We start from the raw sequence: 16,808 nt of genomic DNA on the forward strand, positions 1-16,808 counted from the left end.
AATATCCATTGAGTGTAAAGTGTACAAATTTGTGCTTTTTAGAAAACGAATGTAGATGGCGCTGTCAGGCGTATTTTGAAATTTGGCGCCCCGGGCCAATATACGTTTCGCCGCCCTAGAAGTCAAGGAAGAAAAACAAAATGCAATCGGCCAGGGGCGGCATATGCCGCCCCTGGGACTTGGCGCCCCGGGCCATGGCCCGGATGGCCCTAGGGTAAATACGCCCCTGGGCGTTGTACGGCTCTGTACATTATGCTGTAACTTGTCAGACGTTTACCGCGAACGAAGTTTGGACTCTATGTCGCACTAAAGCCGGGGGCACCATTTTTTCTTAGAGTTTAGGTACACATCTTATACAATCAATTAATATTTTGGTTTATAAGCAACTTCTATTTCGCAGTGGCTTACAAAAAGTTGGGAAAAAAGTAATTAACTAGTGTTGTGGAGTGCAGAGCTTATTTAAAAAATGCTTGATGTTGTCGGGCTAAGTTAGTTCCACCAGGGTCACTGCAGCCGCGACCAGTACTGCTGGGACTCCTGCCCCGGCACTGCGAGCGGGACAGACACGCCGGCGCCAAGGAGGCCGCCTAGCTCTGGAAAATGACAAGATGAAGTCATTAGTGGATGGGTAGGTACAGGTTAGGTATACCAATATCGAGATTTAAGAAACAGGTATGTACGAAGTACTTTGTTGCATGCATATGACGGGAAGCGCCATCTGTTGAAGATTGAGTCAAGCTTTCAATGTACCTACTAGATGGGGTTAGTAGTATCAAAGAGAATAGATAGTATAGAGGGCTATTGCCATAGTAAATTTTGTAGTCACGGTACATTTACTGCCATCTATCGACACACGATTAAAACTTAAAATAAAATTGAAAATGTATAAATTAATCAAACTATGTATACGGATAAATGATTTTTAATTTTTATTGTTCCATACTGACCCATGTTCTTTCACTGATATGTGATCAAATTTTTAAATATCAAACGGTGTCGTCAACGCCATCTAGCCGAGAATAGGCCAAAGGTATGGCGCCATCTATTCGAGAATGACTTTTTGTTTATTTCCGAGGCACGTTTTTTTCTTAGACTTTATTTATCTTATACCAAAGACATATGTAACTCCGTGTAAGATGAATAAAGTCTAAGGAAAAAACGTGCCTCGGAAGTCAAGAATAAGTCATTCTCGTACAGATGGCGCATACACCATTGGCCTATCCTCGGCTAGATGGCGGTGACGACACCGTTTCATATTTAACAATTTTAACACATAGGTATCAGCAAAGACATATGTAACTTCGTATAAGACGAATAAAGTCTAAGGAAAAAACGTGCCTCGGAATTGAAGCAAAAGTCATTCTCGAATAGATGGCGCACACACCTTTAGCCTATTCTCGGCTAGATGGCGTGACGACACCGTTTCATATTTAACAATTTTAACACATAGATATCAGTGAATGAACATGGATCAAAATGATATAAAAATAATAAAATCATTTATCCATATATATACATGTTTTGATAACTTTATACGTTTTCATTTTCAGTTTTAGTCGTGTGTCGATAGATGGCAGTAAATTTACAGTGACTACAAAATTTACAATGACAGGACCCCTCTATACTATCTATTCTTTTTGGTATCAGTGAATGAACATGGGTCAAAATGATATAAAAATAATAAAATCATTTATCCATTTATATTATTTTTTTGATAGTATTATACGTTTTTATTTTGAGTTTTGGTCGTGTGTCGATAGATGGCAGTAAATTTACTGTGACTACAAAATTTACTATGACAGGACCCCTCTATACTATCTATTCTCTTTGTCTTATACGGAGTTACATATATCTTTGGTAGTATCAAACTACGCATACTGAGCGACCCAAAGATAGGACACTAGAAATCGCTACTCTTCTAATTTTGTACTCCTTCACGCCAGTTGGATAGGGGGCGTGCATGGATTATAGGGGGCAGCATAGGAGCCGTCAGATTTTTGGCGCGAGGCCTAAATGAGAGGTTTATAATATGCTTCCGATGTAGCCCACAAGATGGCAGAACCTACTATGCACAAGGAAACGTACATACAGGAACGGTAGATGGTAGCACTTCTTTTGGCAATGCATATGTGCACATGTTTCCGATACAGGCCAAAAGATGGCAGGCCCTCCAACGCGCACGGTCCCTATAGGTATTAATGCCGTGCGGTGGCTGCCGGTATCCCAGCTCGTAGCGAGGCAGCCCCTCGGCCCACGCCTTGTAGAGCTCTGACATGGTGGGACTAGCTTCACTAGCTACAGGTGGTGGGACAGCTAGATTATGGTTGTTACCTGATGTCGGCGAGGGCTCGTGCTGGTACGGGTGGTTGACATAATGCGGTGGTTGCCGGTAGCCGAGCTCGTAGCGAGGGTAGCCAAGGAACCCGCCCTTGCAGAGCTCCGGGTCTGGATCGCATACGGGCACGGGCGCTGGTTCGGGCATGGGCGTCGGTCCGTAGCCCATTGGGGTTAGCGGACTGAAGAAATAAATAAGTTAGTTTACAGGCAATTTAAAGACTACAGTCTTTAGGGTACCATAAAGTTTATGAGCGTTTTCCAAAAAAAAATTACATTTCATTCATGTCTTCAAAATATTGACTTCTTGGGCGCATTTTACTCAGAACCATTTGTCCATTTGTACATTCACGCCTCATATATGAAAAAATGTGTCCCAAAATTTAAAAAAAAAAATACTTTGCCAGTGCGTCACGTTCATCCAAATAAAAAAAATATTCATACAAAAATGTGACGATCTGGAAAGGAAATCTTGGGACACATTTTTTCACGTATGAGTCGTGAATGTACAAATCGATCCACATAGCCATGTGGAGCGGGAAGTAGGGCAGCAAGTAAACAACACGAGTATTGCGTAAATACTGACATTTATTCAGAAAGCGTTACCTATTTATATGCTTACATTATTAGAGACATGCACAAAACATAACTCCTCACACTATTGTACCAAACCTAACCTATTTAACCGACATACCTGTAGATGTCGATGTTGACGGGCGGCGGGTACTGCGGCTGCGGCGGGTACTGCGGCTGCGGCGGGTCTCAGAACATCTTAGGTTAGATTAGTCAGTAGTAGTTAGGTTATTGCTGTGTAGTAATTTGACACCCTTTTGAGGGGGTGTGACGGCTCTTCCGCATCCCTGCTGCCGAGCCTGCTTTGGTTCGCGCCCCACCTTGTGGTGACGGCTGTGTGTCTGGTGATAATGTAGGTTATTACCTGTAGGTGTCGATGTTGACGGGTGGGGGGTACTGCGGCTGCGGCGGGTATATAGCACTCGGGGCTGCGGCGCTGCGCGCGGATCTTTTCAGAACACGTTAGGTTAGGTTAGTACTAGTAGTTAGGTTATTACCTGTAGCTGTCGATGTTGACGGGCGGCGGGTACTGCGGCTGCGGCGGGTAGCACTCGGGGCTGCGCCGCTGCGCGCGGATCTTCTCAGAACACGTTAGGTTAGGTTAGTACTAGTAGTTAGGTTATTACCTGTAGCTGTCGATGTTGACGGGCGGCGGGTACTGCGGCTGCGGCGGGTAGCACTCGGGGCTGCGCCGCTGCGCGCGGATCTTCTCCTCGCGCCGCCACTTCGCGCGCCGATTCGAGAACCACACCTTAACGTCGGGTTACGTTAACAGGGCGCGCGGGGCGCTAATCTTACGTAGCGGATACAGTAGGGTTACCAGATTGAGAAAATACTGAATGAAATGCTTTTGCTAAAAAAAGCTGACAGGTGTTTTCAATATATTCTGAGGTCTTTCATACCTACTCGTAATATTTAGTAATTCTCGTAATTGAGCTGTCTGGTAACCCTAGGATCGTCGGAGTCTAGAAATAAACCTATTTATTCGTGAATTATGAAGAAGAGGTTGATGATAATAATATTAGGCATTGAAACTCCGTCTTAGATCCGCTCTTGTGGAATAAGGAATAATCAAACATCAGTCTTATTTTTCGATGGACAGATATGCATAATGCATTCCTGTGCAAAAGTGACATCTATGTAATTTAAAAAAATACTCAATATCCCTAAATATTAAGTTGGATTATTCCTCATTCATAAATTTTTCTAAATATTTGTGTACGAATTTGAACTTTAAATGAGAGATACAAGATTTTTCGATCTTCATTGAATTTAATAAGAACATCTTTGGAAACAGACTGGGTAATCTTTAAAGGCCCCAGTACACAATGGGCCATCGCCGGCCACTCCAAGGGACGCATTTATGCGTTAGAGGGAGCAAGTGATATTGCTATCTCATTCTACCGCATGGCTGCGCCCCTTGGAGTGGCCGGCGATGGCCCATTGTGTACTGGGACCTTAACATATTAGCATCTTAGTCTCAAATTAAGTCATAGTTATGACAAATGGGTGGCCAAGTCAGATTTTTATGTTTTTGCACATTCTTGATATTGGGAGTCGAACCCGGGACCATCTTTTGGAGTGCTATCAGGCCAAAGTAGGGAAAATACGGGGGATTTATGTAAAAGAAGTCTTCTCACCTGTATCCTGGCCTCTGGGAGACCGATCTTAGCAGCGAGTCGCTCCCGCGCAAACACGTCCGGGTAATGTGTCCTCTCGAACTCTGAAATGTAAGGGGTCTACATATAGAAAAATATATACAAACTAATTGCACATAGGACACACACACACATTGCATGGGACACTCAGGGAGGCTAGAAAAAGAATCTCACCTATAGATATGTGGATCTATCCTTTCGCCCGGACACTTTCTTTTACCTTGACACGCGGTCACAACATAACTTTCTTTGTCCTTGTCAGCAGAAAGTGTTATAAGGATATATCATAGATAACACCTTTAGAGTGAAGATAAGTATTGTAAAAATTACCGCGCTCCAAGCTGTCAATCTGCTCATTAGTGAAGCTGGTGCGATTCCTCTGCAGCTTGCGCTTGAGTCGCAGTCGCGCCGCGTCGTCGTCGGCGCCGCTCGAGCCCGCGTTGGAGTTGTCGCCGGACCCCGTCTCGTCGGAGTGGAGGCCTTCTAGGCCTTCCAGTGGCTCTTCTCCTGGGAAAGGAAAAAATACTTAGTTTTACTTTAGAGTTGATAATAAGTAGGTAGGTACATATTAGGTACCTACGTAAATAATCCTCTCTGTGTAGCAAACTGGATATTTGAGTCGAATAACACGTTCTTTTTCTCGCTGATCAGAGGATCTACCGAGAAAAACGAAAATCAAAATTTCTTTATCTAGCTGCTTCTCTATTGCTGTTGCGTATTCGAGCAATTAGGGAGGAAAATAAAGAAATTTAGATTTTTTTGTTTTTCGCGGTAGGCCCTCTGACTATGCCTTAATGACTGCTTGAAGCAGTCGTGAGCCGAGTGAACAATTGAGTGAAATACCTCTAGTTTTGCATTCTAAATTATTGCAAATAATGTGCAAGTAGTTTTTATGTCGTAATCAGATCCTAGACGTCATTTCAAAGGTCTTTATATGAAACGGCGGTGGTAGTTCCAACTTAAACTAGCAAGCCTTTTTTTAGGGTTCCGTACCCAAAGGGTAAAACGGGACCCTATTACTAAGACTTCGCTGTCCGTCCGTCCGTCCGTCTGTCACCAGGCTGTATCTCACGAACCGTGATAGCTAGACAGTTGAAATTTTCACAGATGATGTATTTCTGTTGCCGCTATAACAACAAATACTAAAAACAGAATAAAATAAAGATTTAAATGGGGCTCCCATACAACAAACGTGATTTTTGACCAAAGTTAAGCAACGTCGGGAGTGGTCAGTACTTGGATGGGTGACCGTTTTTTTTTTGCTTTTTTTTCGTTTTTTTTTTGCATTATGGTACGGAACCCTTCGTGCGCGAGTCCGACTCGCACTTGCCCGGTTTTTTGTTGAATCGCCAACATTTAATTCCATTGATTTTTGAAATACCAATTTAACTACTTGGGAAGGTAGTCAAATAAAATATTATGTGTTTAAACCTCGCACTTTAAAATAAAAGAATCGGCAAACCAGCCCAGCCCCGTGGATTTTGTAATAATAACACCCGACCGCTATATCATCAAAGATGAAAGTTCCAAAGTTGCAAGTAATAATTAATTCCCGCAAACAAAGTCGATAACAGTTAAATTTATACGAGTTCGTTCCAGTAGTCGGTTTTATCAGCGGTATGGCCTGTAAATTTAGAACTTTCGCGCGTCGGCAAAATGAGCTACATAACTGTTACCGCGACGATATTTGGGGGCCTACTGTCAACCTCTTTGATCGTTTGTTCATCTGTTTATTTCTATCGCTATTGTATATTTAAGCGGTAGTGGTTAATGCTTCATAAATTGCGCCCATAAACATAGTATTTAATCATAGTATCCGACCGCGTAGCCGCAATAAACCGGGCGTTGTTCCGTCGCCATAATCCTGTGCCGATGCCGTTAGACCCGCACTGGTGTAACCGCGAAGGAGATTATGACAATTTGTCCTGTAATCCAGTTATTTCGTCGCCATAATATCGCCCGTTTCGGGTTAAGGGTGTACGACGGAGATTACTGACTCAACCATAAACAACAAAACTTTACCTATGATTCAACTTAGATACTGTACAAAATAATATGATGCTACGTTACGCCCATAGACAGTTTAGCTGACCGCCTAACCGCAGTAAACCGGCGGTATTTGAACTTTAAAACACTGATCTTAATTTGACATTAAATGCATCTTGCGTATTGATGTACGTACCTAATTCAACAAAAATATTTTAGTTACAAAAATTGACCGGCTAGGACAAGACAGCTAGCAAAGTTGCCAAAACAATATCCGCGTATACCTACATTAAAAAGTTAATATGTACCTACATACTCCGCCATACTTTTTATAGCGCCTTCAGTACGAGTCGGTGTTTGAATGTGTCCAGAAAGTCCGTTGAACTCACTGAACTTGACACTTGCAAGAAAAGCGTAATGGGATCATATTGTTTAAACCTGAACGTGTCATCTCAACTAGCCACTAGTTTTCATGGTGTGTTATGCACTCTTGAAACGTGAAAAATAATTCTCAGTCTAACAACTAGGTACCTATAGTAAAAAGCAATAATAACGAATGATACGTAGTTCCAGCAGTGATATTTATATAAATTGACTCCGCAACTTACTCAAACTTATATTACTAGTCGAATTCCTCCCAGTAACAAATAATCTCCGTACAACTGTATATAAACTTGCCTATTCACAACTACGCCGACAAATCATAACTCCTCAACATAAATCCATTTCTAAACAACCGTCGCGATTTTTAATCTACAGAACCGCAAATTCTCAGGCAAATAAATTAAGTTAAAGTGTCAAGATTCCGTGGTACTTGTCTCCGGTGCGGGGGTGCGGCGGCAGGGGGAGAGGGGGGGCGTAAAGCGCGTTCATGCGGAAACTGACGATAACGGGGGCCTACCACGTAACCCCGCCACGGTTAAAAATGTATGGCTCAATAATGGAACGGTTTTGGAATATCTAAAATGATTTGGAGAATAAGTATTGTGTTAGGTAAGTTAGGACGTGGTTAGGATGCAGCTCTACAGAATACAGATTTTTATTCTGTTGAAAATTTTAATTGTAAATCTTCCGTGAGATTTTAATATTGCAATCGGGTTATTCATGCTATTTCGATCAAATCTGACTCGACATGATTGCAAACTGCGTCCAAAATTACACGAGTTTGAAATATTTTAATATCTATGTATTTATTCTATGTATCTAAGTATTTACCTGTACCAATTGATAGATAGATAGATACAACACGTAACAACAACAACAACAACACAGAACAATACGTAAGTATTGTTGTGGCAATAAATTATTTATTACCTATATGTGTAATTGATACTGTTTTTGACGTCGTTATGATTCCCCTAGATTATACCTAGACCTAGGTATACTTTTTAATCTTAATTGACAGACAGACATTTAGTCAAAAACCAACAACTTTACTGTTGTTTGTTTATCTCACGTACACTACTTAAGGATGACTCATGTTAGACCGGGCCGGGCCCGGGCCGAGGCGTCCGACGTGTCATTCTCTATGACGGCTGATCGGTGATCACGTGGTGCTTTCCATAAAACGAAGCGCCGGAAGCTCTGGCCCGGCCCCGGCCCGGTCTAGCGTGAGTTAAGTTCAAGCACGAAGAACATAAACTAAACGACTAACCTAGTTTTTACAAGAATTGGCATTGAAAGTGTGGGCAGTTGTCCAAGAAAATGGAATATCAAAGTAAACTGTGAGCAGAAAATACAGCGACAGGCATTGAAGGCTTAATACTGAGAAAACAGATGTGTATATTAATATTAATAAATTGCTATGAGTTTACTAATACCGTAAACTCAGGTAACTATAGTCGACGACCGGTCTGGCCTAGTGGATAGTGACCCTGTCTGCTAAGCCGATGGTCCTGGGTTCGAATCCCAGTAAGGGCATTTATTTGTGTGATGAACACTAATATTTGTTCCTGAGTCATGGTTGTTTTCTATGTATATAAGTATGTATTTATCTATACAAGTATGTATATCGTCGCCTAGTACCTATAGTACAAGCTTTGCTTAGTTTGGGGCTAGGTTTGATCTGTGTAAGATGTCCCCTAATATTTATAGTCCTTAAGTAAACTATGGTCCAGTTTTTAACGTTGATTCTTAACGCTTTGATGGCCTGTACTCGTTACATTTATTTTGGAGCTTACATAGATACACTAATGCTTTGTCTATGTTTTCTGTGTTATACACAACATAATTTGAAAAAGACATACATATTTTACTGGAACTTGAATTTGGACCATAATTGTAAACTGTGGACTAAAGTTTCCTGATTCGTAACTTTTTACCTTAAATATAACTCTAAAATTATTGATATCGATTTACCACAAAGAACAAGCTATTCAGAAATTTTCTAGTTAGAAGTGGTATGATTAAAATATTTCATAGGTTAATTTGCGCCTCGATGGATAACGTCTTGTTCGGGTACTTCGAACACTGTTAATTTTCGTATCAATCCACCATTTAAAATTATTTTTATTGAATAAGTCCTAATTTAAACCAGTCTTTGGCAATATTTTGGAGATTGTGATAGAAATAAATGTATACAGATACATTTACGCCCTATAAAAATGTGTGCTGGACTGTTTTTAACGACAGGGACAAAAATAATAAAATATTTTGAATGTAAAGAACCGTACCTAACGTAAATGTTGAATGCCAACTCGTGGTACCCGTGCTTTTATTGATGATTCAGAAGTGGTAGAGGTATATAAAGGCTATGCATACATTTGGTTTTCTTACTTTCTTATTTATATCCAGCAATCATACTTATTTACTATCGGACGACTTGTTTTAAATAGGTTACAATTTTATTCGTTTGAGATGAGGTAGAAAATAGGCAGTTCGCTACACACAACAAACATTTTTTTAATTAGAACATATTGTAACGTAAACAACGCACCATATTTAACAATATACGATTTAAACAGTAAGAATCTAAAACCAATTTACGTATTCCTATCTCATCCCAAAAGTTGTAACACCGCCAATTTCATACCAACATATTTGACAACTTAATATACAATTTGAAGTCTCACATCAAACGATGCCTAACGCTACGACATAGGGCATAAAATCCCATGAAAATGTATGACTTGGGGGTAAAATATGATTTGTATCAGGGGCCCATCTGTCAGATGCGAAACATTAATGCTACACGAAGGCGACGTAATGATGTGTAGATCCGTATCAGATAATGGACGTGTCACTATTTATGTCTACTGGGATGACAACAGATAACTGACTAATAAACAGTTGCGGGAAAAATGGCGGCGTCGGCGGTTAAATATGGATATTGCTAAAAGTGGCGCCCAAACGTGGGGCCACGTCGAGTTAGAGTTAATTTAGTACAAAAGCTTGAAATTGGCTGTATCATTTCATGACAACGTTATATGGAGTTAACGTTGTAGGATACGTAATGAAAATGATTATGTCAATGGGTTCTGCTTGATGCTGTTGTTTTATTTCTTATTTATGCCATAATTTAGGTCAGACGAACATTTTATTTAAGTCTAATAATACCGTAAAACATGACTTCCTGGGGGCATACAATTAAATATGGACTTTGCGAAAAGTGGCGCCCAATGTGGGGTAAGTATGTGGAATAAATTTAATATCTGACAAATTCGCTTGGACCACTAAAGCAATCGACTTTTTATATTATCATATATTATGATATAGTTTGGAACGAGGCGAGAATAACACTTAATTCTCAAATAACGGTGTAAAAAAAATACTTATTTTCAAACATTTACAAATAATATGAACTGAAAGCTTTTTGCAATTAAAGAAAGCAAATAACTTTGCTTGTTTTCATTGTTGGCCTAAAAATACATTCCGAAAGTATTCCGACATGGTATTATTTTTCCCGCTCAACTAAGATGGCGGTGCCAGTAACGGCAGCCTTATCGTGGAAATGTCATCGCTGTGACATGTTTTCCCCAGAGACGCCTACAATACCTATCTCTGCATTTATGGAAATATTAACTAATATACGGAATTTTAATAAAATTTTTGTCTTTTGCGTTGAGTAGGTACTTGTAATGTTCTTGCATTAAAAGTTAAGAAGGGACGTGATATTGAAGAAGCGCAGAAAATACGCGTAGATTTTATTTTATGGATACTAGAAACATTTTTCAAATGATTTACGATAAAAAATGTGTGGCAAAATTAATATTTATTGTGGTAGGTCAAGGAGCAATAATATTTTACAGAACTAAGATAAAGTAAATCTAAACAGTTCATTAACTGAGCGTAACGATAAAAAAAGTAATAATTTTCTAGTATATTTCCTGAATGGAGTATAGTCCGACTAGATATGGTAGAAAATTATTGAGGGCGCCAATGCCTACGTCACTGTCACATTTTTGACGTAAAATGCTTAAACATGGCAATAATTTGGTATGGGAAATTTTAAGCTCCATTTTATTTAATTTCTACTATTTTATATCGCACTATACACACTTCATAATAAATAATTGATAACAGAAGTTTAGGTATAATCAATTAAATTCAAAGGTATTACGAACTTTTGAACTCCATAAACCGGTTCACAGGTGTGCTTTCATAATTCCATAATTTTATTAAACAGACACTGAAATTCAAACGGCATTTATGAAAAACGATAAGAATTACGATTCCGGACACGCGTCCGCCATTTTGAGCGAGGGCTGGCGTCAAAAAGGTTGTATTTCAGTTTGAGTTCGACCACAGATAAGACATTTTGTCTATGGGAAGGGATACGCAGGTAACCGAGACGAGAGGGTGCATACTCAATGTGTTTAATGTTCATTTTCACAGATAAGTAATCAAAACGGAATTGCGTTTCAATGTACGCAGTAGGTATTTAAAGGGGTTTGATAAAATTATTATTACATAAATGCGGTTTACAGTTTTTAAGAGTGCATATTAATGTATTTGCAGGTTTAACAAAATTAAACAACCTTATACAGTTAATTTAGACATTATTTGTAGGAACATCAAAATATACTACCCGTTCGTTACAAGTTGGCCGTTACCCCCCGGCCCTCTAGCCCGCGCCTCCCCCTCTGACACCTTATCCACTCGGCTACCATAGCTTACAACTACTTTTATTTTATTAGGTACTTACATTTAATACAATCACAAAAATTATTAAAAATATCATTTATTATTTTTGCTACATAAATCAGTAGGTATAATGTATTCATCAAACCAATAAAATACAAAATTTCTCCTTTTATTCATACCTAATCTACATAACAATCACACTTTTTAAAATAATAATTTGCCTTCATCCTAAAACGCCGTTCTCATTTTTACCAACATTCAATTAAACCGCAACCACAGACAAAAATGATGAACAAATATCATCGATCCCATAGACACAGATAAAAAACGGGTTTGGGCGGAGTCGCGTTAGTGCCGCCCCGGTTCCTCCCACGCGGTAAACAACACATACTTGTTATAGCGACGGCTGTATTCTGGCGGCGGTATAGTACTATTCAAATGGACTGTAATCTGGCTAACTATTTCCATGAAAATGGTGCTAAATCTAAAATACCATAGTTTTGATTTGCAGTTTTATTTGTGCAGAAAAGCTTTGTCATATCGTGATAGTGGTGCTATTGCTTATGCTTTTAAAATTTAGACACCCGTGATGCGCACCTTAATTATAAAAAAAAATTACCAGGGCCTCCCTTGAAAAAGTTTAGGAACTTCTGGTGATGATCAAATTAATTGAGTATTTAATTACATATCTACTATATACTATATGAGTAATGCAAATTAGTCGCAAGTAATCAATATAATTTGGCAAACTAACTAAGCTAACTTAAAGAAATGCACAAACTGAACGCATTTATACTTAACTCGATAAAATGAATTGAATGCGAATGGAGCTATTTGTGGCAGAATTGAAGACCAAGGCGGCAATATAAATTTAATCTTCGATATAAATTTTGTTACTAATTTATAAGATTTCTATTTCACTTTGTCACATGTACTTACCTAGACAAATTGATAATAATTTTTTGTTACTTATTTTTTTCCAATTTAAAAAGGCAGTAAAAATTGGATAATACGACGAGGCTAAATTACAAGGGGGCAAAGTTGTTGTTTAACCGATGCTAATATTGATACCCGAGCAAGCGAAAGATTCCAAAATTGAACCACGAGCGTAGCGAGTGGTTAGAAAAATGGAGTCTTGAGCGTTGCGAGGGTTTCAAAGCAGGAGGGTTAAACAAAATTTGCCCCCGAGTAAAACAAAATTTTTCACCACACCAACCCGAAGCAAATATTAAATGTAAAATATCAAACAAAATCAAACCAATTCAAATTCAAATGAATGTTATTAAACATTTATCATCCAAAATCATCATTTAAAAGTCAATTCTACCAGCAAACATAAGAAAAGAACTCAAATGTTGCATTTGAATTACTGATAGCAAAGTGCAATTTTGATATCCGTTTTTGAATTGCAAAGTAAGCCTTTCCGAGCTGGTGTGGTGAAAATAACTATTTTTCAATGTAATGTATGTAGGTGCCTAATACTTTTAGTCAGTAGGTAGGTGGTAAGTATATCAAATGTTATTTTATAATCCTGAAACGGGCGTAACGCTCTCGTCATAAGAAGATGCAAACAGATTGGAAATATCCCAAGTTGTATCTAAAATATGTCGAATAGGAACACTTAGGGTAACTAAGTACTCATCAAACCCATACGCAAATTAACACATGTATAATTGCGCAAAGCCGTAGACAGGGGTTTGGAGCCCTTTACCGGCGTTTTCATGTTTTATAATCGTGTTTCATGCGTTATTGGCCCCTTTTGTGGTGCGCTCGCGCGGCGGCGGGAAATGCTGTTACATCGCGTTATGGATGGATAGATCAAACCTTGGTCTAGACAGGGCTATAACCGCGAAAATCGAAGTTCGCAAATTGCGGGCATTTTTCTCTGTCACTCTAATTACGCCTTCATTGGAGTAAAAGAGAAAGATCCCCGCAATTTGCGAATTTCGGTTTTCGCGGTAGCCCCTCTGGTTAGGTGAATTAGGATACACTAAAATACTGTACTTGTTAACATTTTACTAATGTTCGTTGAGGTGAAATACCTGTATGTATGTAGTTATTAGGCAATATTACTTTTTTATATTTGGGAAAATACAACAAAAACAAAACCCAAGTAGGATCTTTATTTTTTAATGATTTTTTTTACGATAAAAAAAAATAAGCTTGCATTCTTCTAAAAACTTTGCGTGTATGTCCTGTATACGTGTACCTCTGAAAAATAACTTTTTATAGATATTTTAATGATAATACTTAAAACAGATATTCATCTTCCTAAATTCTTTAATATCGTTGTAGTACGGTTGTACTCTGTGTATAGGAATTTAAAAAAAATAGAGGTACTTAAATATAGTTTAGTTATTAAACTTAGCTGACGATGTACCTATAGTTTAGTTATTAAACATAGCTGATGATAAGTACCTATAGTTTAGTTATTAAACATAGCTGATGATAAGTACCTATAGTTTAGTTATTAAACATAGCTGATGATAAGTACCTATAGTTTAGTTATTAAACATAGCTGACGATAAGTACCTATAGTTTAGTTATTAAACATAGCTGATGATAAGTACCTATAGTTTAGTTATTAAACATAGCTGATGATAAGTACCTATAGTTTAGTTATTAAACATAGCTGATGATAAGTACCTATAGTTTAGTTATTAAACATAGCTGATGATAAGTACCTATAGTTTAGTTATTAAACATAGCTGATGATAAGTACCTATAGTTTAGTTATTAAACATAGCTGACGATAAGTACCTATAGTTTAGTTATTAAACATAGCTGATGATAAGTACCTATAGTTTAGTTATTAAACATAGCTGATGATAAGTACCTATAGTTTAGTTATTAAACATAGCTGACGATAAGTACCTATAGTTTAGTTATTAAACATAGCTGATGATAAGTACCTATAGTTTAGTTATTAAACATAGCTGACGATAAGTACCTATAGTTTAGTTATTAAACATAGCTGACGATAAGTACCTATAGTTTAGTTATTAAACTTAGCTGACGATAAGTACCTATAGTTTAGTTATTAAACATAGCTGATGATAAGTACCTATAGTTTAGTTATTAAACATAGCTGACGATAAGTACCTATAGTTTAGTTATTAAACTTAGCTGACGATAAGTACCTATAGTTTAGTTATTAAACATAGCTGATGATAAGTACCTATAGTTTAGTTATTAAACATAGCTGACGATAAGTACCTATAGTTTAGTTATTAAACATAGCTGATGATAAGTACCTATAGTTTAGTTATTAAACATAGCTGATGATAAGTACCTATAGTTTAGTTATTAAACATAGCTGACGATAAGTACCTATAGTTTAGTTATTAAACTTAGCTGACGATAAGTACCTATAGTTTAGTTATTAAACATAGCTGATGATAAGTACCTATAGTTTAGTTATTAAACATAGCTGACGATAAGTACCTATAGTTTAGTTATTAAACTTAGCTGACGATAAGTACCTATAGTTTAGTTATTAAACATAGCTGATGATAAGTACCTATAGTTTAGTTATTAAACATAGCTGATGATAAGTACCTATAGTTTAGTTATTAAACATAGCTGATGATAAGTACCTATAGTTTAGTTATTAAACATAGCTGACGATAAGTACCTATAGTTTAGTTATTAAACTTAGCTGACGATAAGTACCTATAGTTTAGTTATTAAACATAGCTGATGATAAGTACCTATAGTTTAGTTATTAAACATAGCTGATGATAAGTACCTATAGTTTAGTTATTAAACATAGCTGATGATAAGTACCTATAGTTTAGTTATTAAACATAGCTGATGATAAGTACCTATAGTTTAGTTATTAAACATAGCTGACGATAAGTACCTATAGTTTAGTTATTAAACTTAGCTGACGATAAGTACCTATAGTTTAGTTATTAAACATAGCTGATGATAAGTACCTATAGTTTAGTTATTAAACATAGCTGATGATAAGTACCTATAGTTTAGTTATTAAACATAGCTGACGATAAGTACCTATAGTTTAGTTATTAAACATAGCTGATGATAAGTACCTATAGTTTAGTTATTAAACATAGCTGACGATAAGTACCTATAGTTTAGTTATTAAACATAGCTGACGATAAGTACCTATAGTTTAGTTATTAAACTTAGCTGACGATAAGTACCTATAGTTTAGTTATTAAACATAGCTGATGATAAGTACCTATAGTTTAGTTATTAAACATAGCTGACGATAAGTACCTATAGTTTAGTTATTAAACTTAGCTGACGATAAGTACCTATAGTTTAGTTATTAAACATAGCTGATGATAAGTACCTATAGTTTAGTTATTAAACATAGCTGACGATAAGTACCTATAGTTTAGTTATTAAACATAGCTGATGATAAGTACCTATAGTTTAGTTATTAAACATAGCTGATGATAAGTACCTATAGTTTAGTTATTAAACATAGCTGACGATAAGTACCTATAGTTTAGTTATTAAACTTAGCTGACGATAAGTACCTATAGTTTAGTTATTAAACATAGCTGATGATAAGTACCTATAGTTTAGTTATTAAACATAGCTGACGATAAGTACCTATAGTTTAGTTATTAAACTTAGCTGACGATAAGTATCTATAGTTTAGTTATTAAACATAGCTGATGATAAGTACCTATAGTTTAGTTATTAAACATAGCTGACGATAAGTACCTATAGTTTAGTTATTAAACTTAGCTGACGATAAGTACCTATAGTTTAGTTATTAAACATAGCTGATGATAAGTACCTATAGTTTAGTTATTAAACATAGCTGATGATAAGTACCTATAGTTTAGTTATTAAACATAGCTGATGATAAGTACCTATAGTTTAGTTATTAAACATAGCTGATGATAAGTACCTATAGTTTAGTTATTAAACATAGCTGACGATAAGTACCTATAGTTTAGTTATTAAACTTAGCTGACGATAAGTACCTATAGTTTAGTTATTAAACATAGCTGATGATAAGTACCTATAGTTTAGTTATTAAACATAGCTGATGATAAGTACCTATAGTTTAGTTATTAAACATAGCTGATGATAAGTACCTATAGTTTAGTTATTAAACATAGCTGATGATAAGTACCTATAGTTTAGTTATTAAACATAGCTGATGATAAGTACCTATAGTTTAGTTATTAAACA

The 16,808-nt window shown here is 37.0% G+C and overlaps 1 protein-coding gene across 1 annotated transcript in view; it reads right to left on the reverse strand.

Moving 5' to 3' along the window:
• Positions 1 to 428: 428 nt before the first annotated feature.
• LOC134795171 (paired box protein Pax-6-like) overlaps positions 429 to 16,808 on the reverse strand; it is an 87,667-nt gene continuing 71,287 nt past the window's right edge. The window contains exons 6-11 of the mRNA XM_063767002.1: positions 4,896 to 5,072; positions 4,548 to 4,630; positions 3,533 to 3,658; positions 3,405 to 3,484; positions 2,332 to 2,516; positions 429 to 593 (exon numbers count right to left, since the gene is read on the reverse strand). Of these exons, the coding sequence (XP_063623072.1) occupies positions 505 to 593; positions 2,332 to 2,516; positions 3,405 to 3,484; positions 3,533 to 3,658; positions 4,548 to 4,630; positions 4,896 to 5,072 (740 nt within the window). The 3' untranslated portion in view covers positions 429 to 504. The remainder of the gene's footprint in view (positions 594 to 2,331; positions 2,517 to 3,404; positions 3,485 to 3,532; positions 3,659 to 4,547; positions 4,631 to 4,895; positions 5,073 to 16,808) is intronic.

The sequence above is a fragment of the Cydia splendana genome, chromosome 11 (assembly GCF_910591565.1).
Source record: "Cydia splendana chromosome 11, ilCydSple1.2, whole genome shotgun sequence".
In the NCBI taxonomy this organism is placed as follows: Eukaryota; Metazoa; Arthropoda; class Insecta; order Lepidoptera; family Tortricidae; genus Cydia; species Cydia splendana.